The sequence below is a fragment of the Cricetulus griseus genome, chromosome 7 (assembly GCF_003668045.3).
Source record: "Cricetulus griseus strain 17A/GY chromosome 7, alternate assembly CriGri-PICRH-1.0, whole genome shotgun sequence".
Taxonomy (NCBI): domain Eukaryota; kingdom Metazoa; phylum Chordata; class Mammalia; order Rodentia; family Cricetidae; genus Cricetulus; species Cricetulus griseus.
The window spans coordinates 114,771,123-114,785,578 of NC_048600.1; the positions used below are offsets into that span (position 1 = coordinate 114,771,123).

Genomic DNA, 14,456 nt, shown 5'->3' on the forward strand with positions numbered 1-14,456 from the left:
CAGGTAAATAAAGCTGCTTCCCACTCAAGCCTGGCAACCTAAGTTTGATCCCCAGAGCCCACATAAAGATGGAAGGAGAAAACTGACTAAAGTTGTCCTCTGACCTCCATGTGCACACCTTCCCTCCCCTAGTAATATCAGCCTCATACATTGCTAATGGGAATGTAAAATGGTATAGCCACTTTGCAAAACAGCATGTTTATCTCAAGTTAAATATGGAGTGTAAGCATGATCTACCAATTCTACTCCTAGGGGTATGCCCAAGAAAGAGGTATGGGAGATAGACACATCTGCTAGTGGGTAGGGGGTTTATTGGGTAGGGGGTTTATTTGTTTTGTGGGTGATGAAATTATTCCAAACATAGATGGGTATACATCTCTATGAGTATACCATAGACATGGAGTTATATACCCATTTTTGGTTGTGAGCCTAGCCTTTAACAATAGAGCCACTACTCCAGCCCTGCATACACATTTTTAAGGTGTTAAATTGTACTTTATCCATGTAAGTGTACATGCATGTGCGTGCAATTGCCCACAGAGGCCAGAAGAGGGTATCAGATTCCCTGGAGCTGGAGTTACAGGGAGTCACCCAATGTTGGATCTGGGAACCAAACTTTGTTCCTTCACAAGAGTAACAAGTGCTCTTAACCTCCGAGCCATCTCTCAAGCCCCATATACATTCATATTTTTAATTGTATTATATGTGAACTAACAAAATATTTTTAAACTCTTTTTTTAACTCTTAAAAGACTGCCCTGTTACTTTTTTCTTATAGAAAAACAAGTGCTGGATATCTGAAGATGACTTCTGCCGACCTCCCCAGAAGCGTGTTCCCAAGAGTTCTTCTGACCTCTCCACATCTCCTTTGCAAGGGACTCCAGAGTCAAGGCCTGCTCTGCATAGGTGTTTTTCTCAAGGACCAAGAAAGAGCTGTTCCCTGGGGGCATTAGACAAAGCTTGTGTGCCTTCACCAGGCTTCGGGAGTGCCAAAGCAGCCCCGGCAGCCATGTTGGCACAAGATCATAAAAACTTCTGCGTGGTGCATCGGAGGCAGATGGGTAGGTGTCTCTATAGAGTCCCATCCCCCGGGACTGTGAGTTTAAAAAGGCAGCTCTCAGTCCTCTCTGCCATTACAAACAGGTAGTGTGTTCTTCCAGAGTGTAGAGGCAAGGTGGCTCTTAGGCAGGAAAGCACTTCCAAAAAAGTACTGTACTCACTCACATGGTCCACTAGAGCAGTATAAGAACTGCCCACAGGGTGCCATGCTCAGGAGGCTCAGCAGGACCATCCAGCCAGGCCACCTGTGCCTCAAAAAAAAAAAAAAAAAAAAAAAGAACAAACAAAAGACCTGATTACAAAATATAAAGATGCTTTTTTGGTCTTTTGAGATAGGGTCTTGCTGTATAGCCCTGGCTTGCTTAGTACTTAATATATAGCTGAGAACGGTCTCAAACTCATAGCCTCTGGAGTGCTGGGATTTCAGGTGTGTGCTACCACTCCTAGCCCATGTCATACATTGAAATGGAAATATTGTCAATGAAATTTAGGATGGGCAAGCCCAGCTGGGTGCCATAGACCTATAATCTCAGCTGCTCAGTGGGTGGAAGCAAGAGGATCTCAAGTTCATAGAACATAGAGTGAGTTCAAGGCTAGCTTAACATTGCCTTATTTCAAAAAAGTGAAATGACATACTGGGGGTATAGCTCAATGGTCAAACATTGACCTACGTGTGGAAAGCTAAACCAAGATATTTAGGATTGTAGAGCCCATGATTCCCTCCATAACTCAGGAGAACCAGCCTTGAGGTCAGCTGTTCTAATGGCTCCTTCTAAAGGTTTTTATCTTGAATGGCTCAGGGAACAGTTCATGCAGGCTTTATCAGACCTGTGGTCAGTTTCAGCCCTCCATGTACCTGTATGTACCTCCATGTACCAGCTTGATCTCCATACCCTGAACATTCCTGAAAGGTTAATTAATCCTCGATTAATTTTTCAGTGACCCTCAAAATGTTTTGGTTTGGTTTTTGTTTGTTTTTCCAAGACAGGATCTCACAATGTAACTCTAGCTAATTTAAACATATATTATTTTATTATTATTTACTTATGTGTGCATGTGTTCACATAAATCCACGAAGACAGGTGAGAACAGCTCGGAAGAGGGTGTCCATGGAGCTGAGGCACAAGTACTGAGCCTCAAGTGCTTCAGGCTTAGTGGGTCAGGGAGGTGAAGACTAGAAATGAGGGCTTTAGGGATCCTTTTTGGATTGGCCACAAGGTAGGCTTTGGTGGCCTTGAAGGAGCAGTTGTAATGGCATGAGGAGATAGATGAGAACCTAATGGGACCAGGTTCAAGGAGGAGTGGGAACAGGGAAGCCAGAGACAAAATGTGGGTGTTTCCTCGTGGGTTTTGGTAAAGGAGACCAAGAAGCAGGGTGGTAGTTAGAGATGGGCATTTCTAAGCATGGAAGAAATGACTTCATGTGTGCAGTGGAGGAATCTGAGTGCTTATGTCTTTTCAATGAAACGTTGGAGGTGATGTCACCAGATGTGGGGATGAAAGATGGAAATGTGCAAAAAACACTCCATCTGGCTTTTAGGGTTTCTTCTGAAAGTGCTTCTGATGGCAGTCACTCTCCTATGGAACCAGTTATGGCTTTAAATTGTAAAGGGACAGGCCCATAGTCTAAAGTGCCTCTTTTCTTCCAATAGGCCTGTCTAACCCATTCCGAGGCCTCATGAAGCTGGGCACAGTAGCCCGGCGAGGGGCCATGGGCATGTGGAAGGAATTCTTTTGTGAGCTGTCCCCACTGGAGCTCCGCCTCTACCTGAGTGATGAGGAGCGCACCTGTGTGGAAAGCTGTTCCTTGCTCCGATGTGAGGCTGTAGGACCAGCCCATGGTGATGGACGATTTGAGTTGGTCTTCTCTGGCAAGAAGCTGGCACTGCGTGCCTCCTCCCAGGATGAGGCTGAGGACTGGCTTGACCGTGTACGGGAGGCTCTGCAGAAGGTGCGTCCTCAGCAGGAGGATGAGTGGGTGAATATCCAGTACCCAGACCAACCTGAGGATGTCCTAGAGGCTCCACCAGACAGCCTTCCCTCTCATTCAGCCCTGCTCCCAGAGCCTGCAGGGGCCCAAGGCATGCAGTTGGACTGGACATCTGCCCAGGTTCCAGAGCCAGATGCTATCAAAGAGTCCCTTTTGTACCTGTATGCAGACCGGACCTGGGTCCCCTATATTTTTTCCCTGTCCTTGGAGTCTCTGAAATGTTTCCGTGTGAGAAACAATGAGAAGATGCTAAGTGATAGCCATGGAGTGGAGACCATCCGAGACATCTTACCAGACACCAGCCTTGGGGGCCCAGCCTTCTTCAAAATCATCACAGCCAAGGCCATCCTGAAACTGCAGGCCAAAAACACTGAGGAGGCTGCCCTGTGGAGAGACCTGGTCCGAAAGGTGCTAGCATCTTATTTGGAATCGGCTGAGGAGGCTGTGACACTCGGAGGGAGTCTGGATGAAAACTGTCAAGAGGTGCTGAAGTTTGCCACCAGGGAGAATGGCTTCCTGCTACAGTACCTTGTGGCCATCCCCACCGAGAAGGGTCTTGACTCCCAGGGCTGCTTCTGTGCAGGTGCTGACTAATTCTCCCACCAACCCCAGCTGGCTGTGCTCTTCCTCCTGTGGGGTCCTCATTTGGGGCTCCCCACCAAGGCCTTCATCCTTCCCATATCTGACACAGCAGATGGCACCTGCCCTGCAGCCTCTGCTCCTCCACAGTGCCCTCTGTGGACACCTTCTGCCCTGTCACTTGACACCTCCTGATGTTGGGTGGCTCTATGGGTAGCAGTCCTGCTTCCTAAGCCCTTCATCCTTCCTGCTTTATATCATTGCTACACTGAGTGTACTTTTGTTGTAAGGGTATGGGATCCTTCCAAAACATGCATGCCTGCATGCCTTTGTAAGACATGCTATTCAGTGCTGTCTAGTAGGGCTTCTATAATGATGAAAGCATCTGGTCTGTTCTTTCCAGCCATAGTTATAGGTTGCATATGGCCACTGAATGCTTAAAGTATATACATAACTAAGAACTGAATTTCCTATTTGCTTAAATATATAGGGGACTTCTGACTTTGAGCCACTGTGTTGGGCTCCACAGTTTGGGGGCTCATCTTCCCCTTATGTCTCACATAGCCCAGGCTAGCCTTGAGTTTGTTATGTAACTGAAGATGACCTTGAACTCTTGGTCCTTCTGCCTTCCTAAGTGAAGGGTATAGACCTGTGCTACTGTGTCTCCCCTCACCCCCCATTTCTTTCTTCCTTCCTTCCTTTTTTTTTTTTTCTCCATACAATCTCACTGTATAGCCCAAGCTGGTCTTGAATTTTTGCTGCCTCAACCTCCTAAGTAGTGGGATTACAGGCATTTGTCCCCACACCTAGTTGGCTTTTCTGTCCTTTTCTCATATGCATAATATTCATTTCGAAGGATTCTGCTATGCCAGTATCATGGTGGGGGGGGTCTGATCTTGTGCATGGCACAAAGCCAGATGCTTTGTTTGGAGTCAGTCTCTCTCTCTCTCTCTCTCTCTCTCTCTCTTCCTCCGTATATCCTTGTAGAGTTAGGAGCTACTATTTTCTCTGCTTATAGTATTGGTGAGGAAACTGGAGCCCAAAGCTAGTAACTTGTGCCAGGCTCTTAGTATATGCAAGAGGCACTTTGCAAGAGGCAAAGTCCATCAATTGGACTTTGATGATTGTGTCCCAGAACCTGTGCTCATGGGCATGACACCAGAGGGAGTTCCCGTTTCATGATGCTCCCCCATCCACCTTCCATTGGCACCTCTTCCCACCTATCCCATGGACTTGCTGTCCAGGGGAGACGTCAGCTGCCCTGTTGTAGAACAGAGTAGAAAGCGAGCTGTCCTGATGGGGTGTAGCCCATGGGACATAGAGGAAAGCCTGCTTCAAGTGCCTTCAGGGAAGTGGCATGTGGCAAGCCCCTGGAGGGTGGGTGAAGTGGTTGAGCAAAGCTTCCTCCAGAAGACACCTGCAAGCCTCTGCCTGCCCCAGCACTCACACTCTGCTCTTGCTGGGGGGAGGTTCCTGTCTGTGGGTGTGAGCACTATAAGGAGAACTCTTCCCTGTGGCTGTCACCTGCCAGCCTGCCACCTGAGACCTGTAAATCTGAGAAATTCAGGCTTTCTACACTGCTGCTGTCCAGTGGTCAGAAGATGCCAACCAGTGATATTTGTGTTGAAACTCATAGTTTACAGGGCACTTGTATTATTTACACTTTGTCATGACCTCATAAAATAGCTAGCGGTAGCTAAGTTGTACAGTGAAACAGTCTTGGAATGTAGGTGAGTGTCAGGGTAAGGCAGCTGATCAGCAAGAAAACCAGCTCTTTGGTCCTGAGACCAAAGGCACCCCCTCCCCCATTGCCAGTGGGAGGCAGGGAGTGATTAAGCACTAAGGTAGATGTTAGCTTTTTGCCCTGTTTGCCCTGAGCACTCCTGACTCTCACTGCTCTCTGGTATGGAGAAGTACTGACCAAGTGACTAAGGCTGTCACGGCCCACTGTCCTAAGATAGGCTACTGTAGGCTCAAGCAGACACCATGTTATGCCTAGGTCATGCTGTTCCTGCTAGCTTCCCCATCTGCTTCTGTGGCCGGACCCCTCTCCACAGATCTGTCACTGCTGGTCAAGGTTCTAGCTTTGTTACTCTTGTTTCTGAGCCCAGTGGAGAGGTAGGAGTACAGGTTGGCATTGGGGAGCCAGCAGTGGAGCCAGTGAGCAGAGGTGGCTGTGGAGAGTGCTGGCTTTGTGACCAACCAAGCCCAAATCTGAGTGCCACCTATCACTTAGTCTTGGCATGACCTCACCAATGTCTTCCTGTGAGTTTGTTTTGCACAGGTCCTTATTGTGTAACTCTAAGCTGACCTCAAACGCAGAGTCCTCCTCCCTCAGCCTCGGAGTGCTCCCAGAGCCAGAAGTCATCGTTTAATAGTATGCTGTCCAAATCAGCAGCTTTGCCGGGTGTGATGGTGTTCATGGTGCAGGCCTTTAATTCCAGCACTTGGCAGGCAGAAAGCAGGCAGGCAGGTCTCTCTGAGTTCAAGACCAGCCTGTTCTACATACATAGTAAGAGCCTGTCCAAAAAACAAAAAACAAACAAAACCCAGTTTTGATTTTAAGTGGTAGAAATATGAGTGATTTAAAAAAGAATGTTTTACATGTTTATTGAGAGAAAGAGGTCAGAGAACTCAGTTCTTTCTTTCTACCATGTGGGTCCCAGGGATCAAACTTGAGTCATCAGGCTTGGTGGCAAGTGCCTTTTCCCACTGAACCATCTTGCCAGCCCATGAGTGATTGTTGTTACCTTTATATTAGCAGGACTTTCCCACTGTAGCAAATTCCATGTTACATGAAGCTGACTTTGGCCCCACTAACTCTCTCACTCACTCACTCACTGTGCCTTCCCCTAGGCTGCTCACGGCAGATTGGCTTCTCCTTTGTACGACCCAAGCTCTGTGCCTTCTCTGGCCTGTATTACTGTGACTTCTGCCATCAAGATGATGCCTCAGTGATTCCAGCCAGGATCATCCACAACTGGGACCTCACAAAGCGCCCGGTAAGTCTCGGCCAGGCTGTCATCAGTCACGCAGAGCTGCTCAGTGACTGAGAAACATTCTCCCCTAGGGCACCTCGGTTTAGTCCCTAAGATGTGGAACTGATAGCTTGTTGTCTATCTGCAGCCCCTGAACAGGGCTCTGTAAAACTCTGTCCCCAGTGGCTACCTCAGGACAGTTCCTGAAGCTAAGATAGTAACAGAGTTGTTTAAGACCCCGGCAGTAAGGTTGTCAGTAGGAAAGTTAGGGTAGAGTAGATTTAATACACCGATGATTAATGGACCGACAGACAGATGTAGGTAGACAGCTAAACGGGCTAGGCAGCAGGCTGCATCCCTTAGACAGCTTGGCTTATGCTGCTCCTTGGGGGCCAAACCAACTGCACTTCACTGTGGAGAAAAGAAAGCCTTTTTCTAAGTCATACAGTGTGGTCATTGCTTGACACCTGCAACTTAGAGAAGCCCAGAGTTTTTAGCCTCTGAGCATCAGTGTTTCTGGCTGTAAAATAGCCATGCTAATTTTTAGAGTATTTTGAGAGAAAGCCCTTCCCAGACTCACCTTGCCTTACCATATTTGGTTTCTTGAATATTATATCTTGTGTACTTTTTAATTACTCTGTGTGTGTGTGTGTGCACATGCACGTGTAAGCACTCTCCTTCCACCATGTGTTTCCATAGACACCTTTACCTACTGAGCCTTCTTGGTGGCCCTTGGGCACCTTTATTAGTGTTCTTCTGAAGTAGATTGTTTGCTTGCTTGTGATAGTCTCTTAGTGCCTGTCAGCAGTGCCTTTCTGTCCTCATAGCCTGTTACACCTCCGTCCCTAAGGCTACTTATCCAGGGTCTTTCTCCAAAGGGACAGATTTGGCTTTCTCCCAAGGGCATACACATCGAAACACAAGAAAGGAGCTGTTTGTGTCTGTCAGAGCCTTCAGGCTACACAGTGTTGGTTTTGGATGTGCCCCACCGCACAGGGATGGCCACTGAATCAGTTTCACCCCTGTGGTGAGGAGAAACCCCAACACTGGCTTTGTTTGGGCCTTCTGTTGTTTACCTTGTCTCCACCCCAGCCCTCAGCATTAACTATTCAACTACAAAGAGGAGTATAAACCTCAAAATTCAAAGATACACAAGAAAGAGCCCTTTAACAGTAAAAGAGTTAGCACTCCTCGCCTGGTACTTTTATGGAGAGCATCATTCACTGCTGGAGTCTCTGTGCCTCATCTTTTCCCTCACCAGGACACTGCAGTCCTGGTCCAGGTGCTTCTCCCTTAGCAGTCACTGGCCTGGGAAAGACAGGGGAATTCAAAACAGAGTAATTGGCCCAAAGATTTGGGACTTCATTGTTTGCTGCTACTGCGCTGGCTGACCCACTTGTGCTGAGATCCAGCTGGCACTTGGCAGAGTGTCAGCCCAGGACAGGGATTCTGCTTTGGCCTGTCTCTTACATGCCCACAGGATACAAACAGCCTCTGGGGAGCATGAAGCCCCGTGTGCAGGGCTGGGCAGTGTTTAACACACATTGCTGGATGTTATTTCAGCTGAGCCTTGCCTAGGGCCAGAGACTGAGTTGTGGGAAGAGCTAGGCTCAGTCTAGAGGGTAGCAATTTGACCCCAGTCACCCCAGGGTTTGCCACTGGGCTTTGCCCAGACTGGGGGCTGTTACCTCAGTGCTCTGGCACATGGGAAATGCAGTTATCCATTGCTGGGGGAGGTGATAGCTGACAGTTGGGAGATAGCAGATCAGAGGTCTCTCCAGCCCCCAAGTGTATGGGAGCTTTCCTGAGGATCCCATCATATATCCCATGCCCCTCAGAGGCCGATGGGACCAGGGTGGCTCTTGCACTGTGCTTTTTATGTGAATGCAGTATGCCAGGCCCTGCGCTAAAGCTTACATCCTTTACTCTAAACTCAAAATCATGTCATGAAGTGTTCTTTGATTTTCCTCTAGCAAACCTTAGCTCTTGGCTATAGAAAACAGAATGTATGGCAGCCCCATGTTGAGGGACTATGGCTGTTTGCCTCTGCTATCCACAGGCAAGTGGATGAGCTACTTTAGCTTCTCTGAGGGATGGTTCTGAAGATGAGAGAATACAGAGGGACCATACTTCTCTAAGTAGAGAGCACTGGCAATTGAGACCCTATAAGACCCTCCTGAAGTACTGGCGAGAGCTGAGGCCACTCAGGAATGTCATGGAGCTCTGCTCTGTAGCTTCCTGTAGCTGGGGCTTGATGGCAGCGGAGTCACCTGGTTCCTGAGTTAGGGCTCAGAGGACAGCATGTTTCCTGTAGGCAGGAAAAGGGGGCTGGGAGGACAGGAAAGTATGGGAAGTCAGTGAGGCCTATGGGGAGGGAACCCCTCCCTTGTCTCAGCATGGTCAGAGTAGGACAACAACAGGGTTTGAAAGGCAGTCTGGTTTCAGACTCCACCGTTGTCTGAGCTGTGTGACCTTTGTCAAGTGGCCTTAATTCTCTGACCTTATTTCCTGGTCTGTAACTTGAAGAAAGTACCAAGTGGGGACAGGCTGCAGGCAGGTTTGAACTAGGTAACACAACATTCAGCCAGAAGCCTTGGCTGACTGGGCAAGGTCTTCCCTGGATTTTTGCAGGTCTGCCGGCAGGCCCTGAAGTTCCTGGCACAGATCCGGGCCCAGCCCCTTATCAACCTGCAGCTGGTGAATGCCTCTCTGTATGAACACGTGGAGCGCATGCATCTCATTGGCAGGAGCCGGGAACAGCTGAAACTTCTGGGGGACTACCTGGGCCTGTGCAGAAGTGGTGCCCTGAAGGAGCTGAGCAAAAGGTGAGCACTCCTCATGTGCACACGCACCTGTGCGCACACACTAGCCAAAGCCTGGGCAGCTTGTCTGCTTGGGAGATGTCAGAGCTGAGCTGGTGACTTCCCACTGGGCTGTGAAATCACTGTATCCTTTGAGGGTGGTGTGTGGTCTTGTCCACATGTTCATTCATTTGTTTAACAAACATTTGTTGAGAACAACTGTTCCAAGCACCTGGTGGATACTGTGCTGAAAACGGCAGACCCAAGGCCTCCATTCAGGAAGCCACTGATCTGGCGGGAGGCAGGTGAGCCAGCAGCACCTCCAACCAGGGGCAAAGCAGGGGAGAGGAAGGATGCTCCAGATGTACATAGGAGACACATCTGACTGAAGGTCAGAAGGATATATCAGAAAGACTTCTGGAGGGAGTGACTTCTGAAATGAGACATGAAAAGTAAACAGAAGTTACAGAGGAAGGAAGAGAAGTGGGTTGGCTGAGGAGTAGCACACAGGGCCATGGAGGAAAACACCATACATGGAAAGCTCAGGGAGAGCTTTGTCAGAAGAAGGAAGTGGGCAGAGTGGTAAGGGGCAGAAGAAAGAAGGTGGCCTGGCTCATCCCTTGGCTGCTTGCTGTTGTCTTTGGCAGCATTCCTCTCTAGATCATCTACAGCATGAACAATTGGCAGCACTCTTGGGAGGCCCCCCACCCCTACCCTAGATCTTTTAGTGCTCAATGGATAAGAGCTAACCTTGAACTTCAGGATAGTCTTATAAGGTCTCTCCGTGACTGCCTCATAAACCTCCAGGCCCTATACTTATGACTGAAGATGTGACTGTGGAGGGGCTGTACTCTCTGGGGCACCAGAGGCAGGCCTTGGGGAAGAGCAAGGTGCATGGTCCATATGGACTTCGTGTCTGTTTTGCTGGATTTTGGAGACTAGAGGTGCCTACAGGCTGTCTTTCCCTAGCCTTGCTTCCCTAGGGGCCAGCACAGAGCACTATCTGAGCATGTCTCCTCAGGCCCAGGCATACCCCAGTTCTCCCGGAGGTGTACCTGCACTGTGCCTTAGGGATAGGTATGTCCAATGATGGTCCCCTGGATCTTGGGTAGGGCAGAGGGAACACTGACCTTTTTCTGCCTAGAACAGCCAATAACCACCCCCCCCAAGCTTTATCTCCTTCCACAGGGCCTAGAAAAAACAGACAGCCTTTTGGGAGGCTCTGCCACCTAAGATCAGCACACCACCTAGGCCTTTTTTTTTTCCATGAAGTTGACCTATTTTTTCCTTTCAGGGATTCCAGGGGCCAGGGCACCAAAGAATATGTGCACCTGCCCAGTGATAAAATCTCCAGGTGGGAGAAAAGTCTCACTGCCCTCTCTGGAACCCCAGAGACCTGAGGGTCTGTGTAGATGCATGACTATGGCATGGCTCATAGGTGCTGGTCCCATTCACCTTACCTGCTGACTCGTGCCCAACAGCCTCTGGTGGGTGCTCAGGCAGCCTGTCTCTGTCTCCATTTTCTTGACTTGCCCTGCCTTGCCTTGGCTCAGCCCTGCACAACTGTCTATTAGAGGGCAGGTCAGGCTTGTGAATGTCCTATTTTAAAAATGTATTTGTATGTGTGTATATATGGTATATGTATGCATGGGGTTAGGGAGATTGCACACACCTATGTACATGAATACAGAGGCCAAAGGGCAGCCCTGTTCAGTCTCTCTTTGTTGTATTCATTGGAGACAGTCTTTCACTGAACCTGAAGCTTGCCATTTTTGGTTAGACTGGCTGGCCAGTGAGTCCCAGTGTTCCCCCTGTCTTTGTCCCCCACAGCATTAAGGCTACAGCCATACCCCAGTGTTTTATATGAGTACTGGGGAATCCTAACTCAGGTCCACATTTCTGTGCACCAAGCATTCTTTCCCCCTGAAAGTTCCCTTTTAGACAAAGCTCAGAGCAAGGGAAGAGTACAGGAGCAGTCCCTGCCCAACCTAGACCACACCATGGCTCCGGGAAGTATCTTTGGTGCTCTGAGCCTGTTTATCCATCCAAAAGATGGACCACTGGTCTTGGTTATATGGTTTTCCTAAGTTGTGGTGAGGGCCACATGAGAGGCTCAGGGGCTGGGCCTTAACCAGCCATAGAAAGGCAGGCAGATGGTTGTATCCTGAGGAAGGGTACCCAAGCCAGCCTGGGCAGAAGGGCCCAGAGGCTGGGAAGCTTCCCGAGAAGTGGCCAGAGGAAAAGTAGGGCTTTTATGAAACAGGTAAAATTCCTGGCCACCCATGCAAGTCTCCCTCATCACCTAGCCTTGGCAGGGAGGGTTCCTGCCTCCTTTCCTAGCCAGTTAACTTTGCTCCAAAGCACTGAGCAGGGTCTTCTCATTGTATAGGGTGAGAAACTGAGGCACAGGATAGGCTGTGTCCATCTTTGTATATGTCCTCAACCAAACCTTACAGAAAAATCAGTTGCAAGGCCACACTGAGAATGGCAGGCAAAGGGAACAGTAACTCCCAAGGAAGTCCCTGGGCCTGTTGGCTCCTAGGACTGGACAGAGAGAAAATGACAGGGATAAATTTCCATCAAATCAGCCCCACCCTTCCTGCCAACTCAGGATCAGTGTTTGTACCCCCTTCCATGTTTTCCTGGCTATAAATGACAGCTTCCTGTTCCCAGAAAGCTGGAGGCTCACTGGGGGCCAGTCAGAGTCCTCAGCCACAGGGTACAGTGTAGCCTGCTTGGCTGTGTAGGATCCACCATCCTAGCCCCAGATTGGGCTCCCTGTGAATCAAAACTGAGGCCATTGGCTAGAGTGTAGCCAGTCTCCCAGGGGCCTGGCACTGTCCCATCCTAGATGTTCATAGTATCGAGATAGGACCCCAAACCTCCCCAGTTTGGCCAGCCATCCACACCAGTGCCCACACACATGGCCAGTTGGGTTCTGTGCCAGGGATTTTCTGCACATGTTTTCTCTCCCTCCCTCAGGATGTGAGCTGGGGTCCCCACCATTTGTCTGTTAGGAACTGAGCAGAGCTGGTGTCCTGCCTTCATCTTTTGCTGCTCATCCTGAAATAGGATCTGCTTTGCCTAGAGTGTGAATCAGTTCCTCTCAGAGATCAGGGAAACCAGACACTTGAACATGACCTTGGGGTTTGAGGGACTGCATCCATGTTCTTAGACCTCTGTTTCAGTGCTGGCACTGACTCAATGGAGGGGATAAGGATACAGTCAGACTCCTGTGTTCAAGCTCAAGCTCTGATTCTTAACTCCGTGACCTCAGGCAAGTCATTTAACCTGTGTTTCCTGTCTTCTCAAAATGGGAGTTAAAATCAGACTGGCTTCACAGGATTACTACAAAGACTCGGTACTTAGCCCAGTTCCGGGTACCAAGTGTCAGCACACGTCATCCTCATCGCTTGGTAGTCATGTGTTTTCAATGTACTGAATGTGTTCTGTCAATTGTTTGATCCTCAAAACAATTCCATGTCTCCCGGGAGGGTACCTGAGGTACCAAGGGCTAATCAATGTCCCAGGTAGCAGAGGTCAGAGCTCAGGCTGACTTGTGCTCTTAGCCTGCCTGGTAACCCAGATCTGTATTTCTGGCTGGTAGGCAAGGCTGAGGGGAAGAAAACCAGGAGCTGGAGGCCTAACCTTGGAAGCCCTTCTGAGGAAGTGCTTGTGTTGTCTTTGCAGGCTAAGCCACAGGAATTATCTCTTGGAGTCTCCTCACAAATTCAGCGTTGCTGACCTCCAGCAGGTGAGCATGTTTTGCTCCCCACCCCTAAATCCTGAAGAAGTCTCAGAGATACAGTGGTTAACCCGGGCCAGGCAGCAATCTTCAACAGTCCACCCTTCAGAATGGCCTCCCTTTTGCTCTCTACCTCCTGAGCAGTCACTGACCCCTACCTCCCGGGGCTCCAGCAGCCCAACAGTGAGTAGAGGCCTTTCCTTCAAGGATGACAGAGTAGATTGGGATCTCATCTGTAGTCTCCATACCCCAGAGACATCAGGTGCAGGCTGATGCCCGCATCAAACCACCTGATGCAGGGACTTCTTGCCCACGTGGAACCAGGGAAGTTCTGAGGCAGTGCCATGGCGATGCAGTGGTGCTACCTAAGACTGGTCTCCACTTGCTCCTGCAGATTGCAGAGGGGGTGTATGAAGGATTCCTCAAAGCCCTGATTGAGTTCGCCTCCCAGCATGTCTACCACTGTGACCTGTGCACCCAGCGAGGCTTCATCTGCCAGATCTGCCACCACCACGACATCATCTTTCCCTTTGAGTTTGACACCACAGTCAGGTATGAGGAATACATGGCCAGCTACTCCCACAACCACAGCCTTAACCTGTGGTAACCCTCATCTTCTTATGCAGGGGCACGCTGGACATCCTCGTGCCCAGGATACTATGACTGCCCAGGGATGCCTGGCTCACAGTCCCCCCCCCCCCCCCCCCCGCCCCTTACCTTAGAGAAGAGCTGCTGCTGTCTCAGGAAGTGGGCTGTCTTAGAGCTCAGTCTACAATGGGTTGAGGGATTGATGGTGTTTTCCTGGCCCTCAAGCACTAGCATGAGGCTTAGCCCAGTGGGCACCTGGTAGCTGGTACTTACTATGGCCCCAGCTGCAGTAAGTGGTAATTCTTGCCATCCATTGCTGTACATCAATAGAAGCCCCTAAACAGGTATATTCCCATCTTCCTTTACCCCAGGTTGGAATGGAAAACTGAGCTACAAGGATCATCCACTTTTCTTCAGTGGATAAACCAACTAGAGTCAGCCCTGAATGGGCCTGGGCTGTTTGAACTGCTTTAAAGATAGGCGAGAAGTCATAGAAACACGCAGGCAGCATTGATCACAGAGAACGAAGTGGGACACGCATTATCAGCGGGCATGGGGGTCACTTGGGTTCAGTGTCTGAAGTGCTTTCCACGAGAATTGGCGGGCAGCGCATGTGCATGTGGGCTGCAGACAGAACGCAGCCTCTGTGGGTTCTGTCCAAGGCCCTGTCCAGCCTGGCCCAGGCACATCTAGATGACTGGCACCTGACGCTCTCTT

General features: G+C 49.6%; 1 protein-coding gene across 2 annotated transcripts in view; it reads left to right on the forward strand.

Annotated features, from left to right (window-relative positions):
• The window catches only part of Plekhm1 (pleckstrin homology and RUN domain containing M1), a 47,842-nt gene that overhangs the window by 31,491 nt on the left and 1,895 nt on the right, over nucleotides 1–14,456 (forward strand). Inside the window, exons 6-12 of one of the 2 annotated variants that reach the window (XM_027428047.2) lie at nucleotides 778–1,060; nucleotides 2,711–3,631; nucleotides 6,484–6,629; nucleotides 9,237–9,430; nucleotides 13,097–13,160; nucleotides 13,546–13,703; nucleotides 14,111–14,453. In XM_027428047.2, coding sequence (XP_027283848.1) covers nucleotides 778–1,060; nucleotides 2,711–3,631; nucleotides 6,484–6,629; nucleotides 9,237–9,430; nucleotides 13,097–13,160; nucleotides 13,546–13,703; nucleotides 14,111–14,213 — 1,869 coding nt within the window. In that variant the 3' untranslated portion in view covers nucleotides 14,214–14,453. Of the gene's footprint in view, nucleotides 1–777; nucleotides 1,061–2,710; nucleotides 3,632–6,483; nucleotides 6,630–9,236; nucleotides 9,431–13,096; nucleotides 13,161–13,545; nucleotides 13,704–14,110; nucleotides 14,454–14,456 lie in introns of those variants that run through there. The other variant, XM_027428046.2, reaches the window with a different exon arrangement.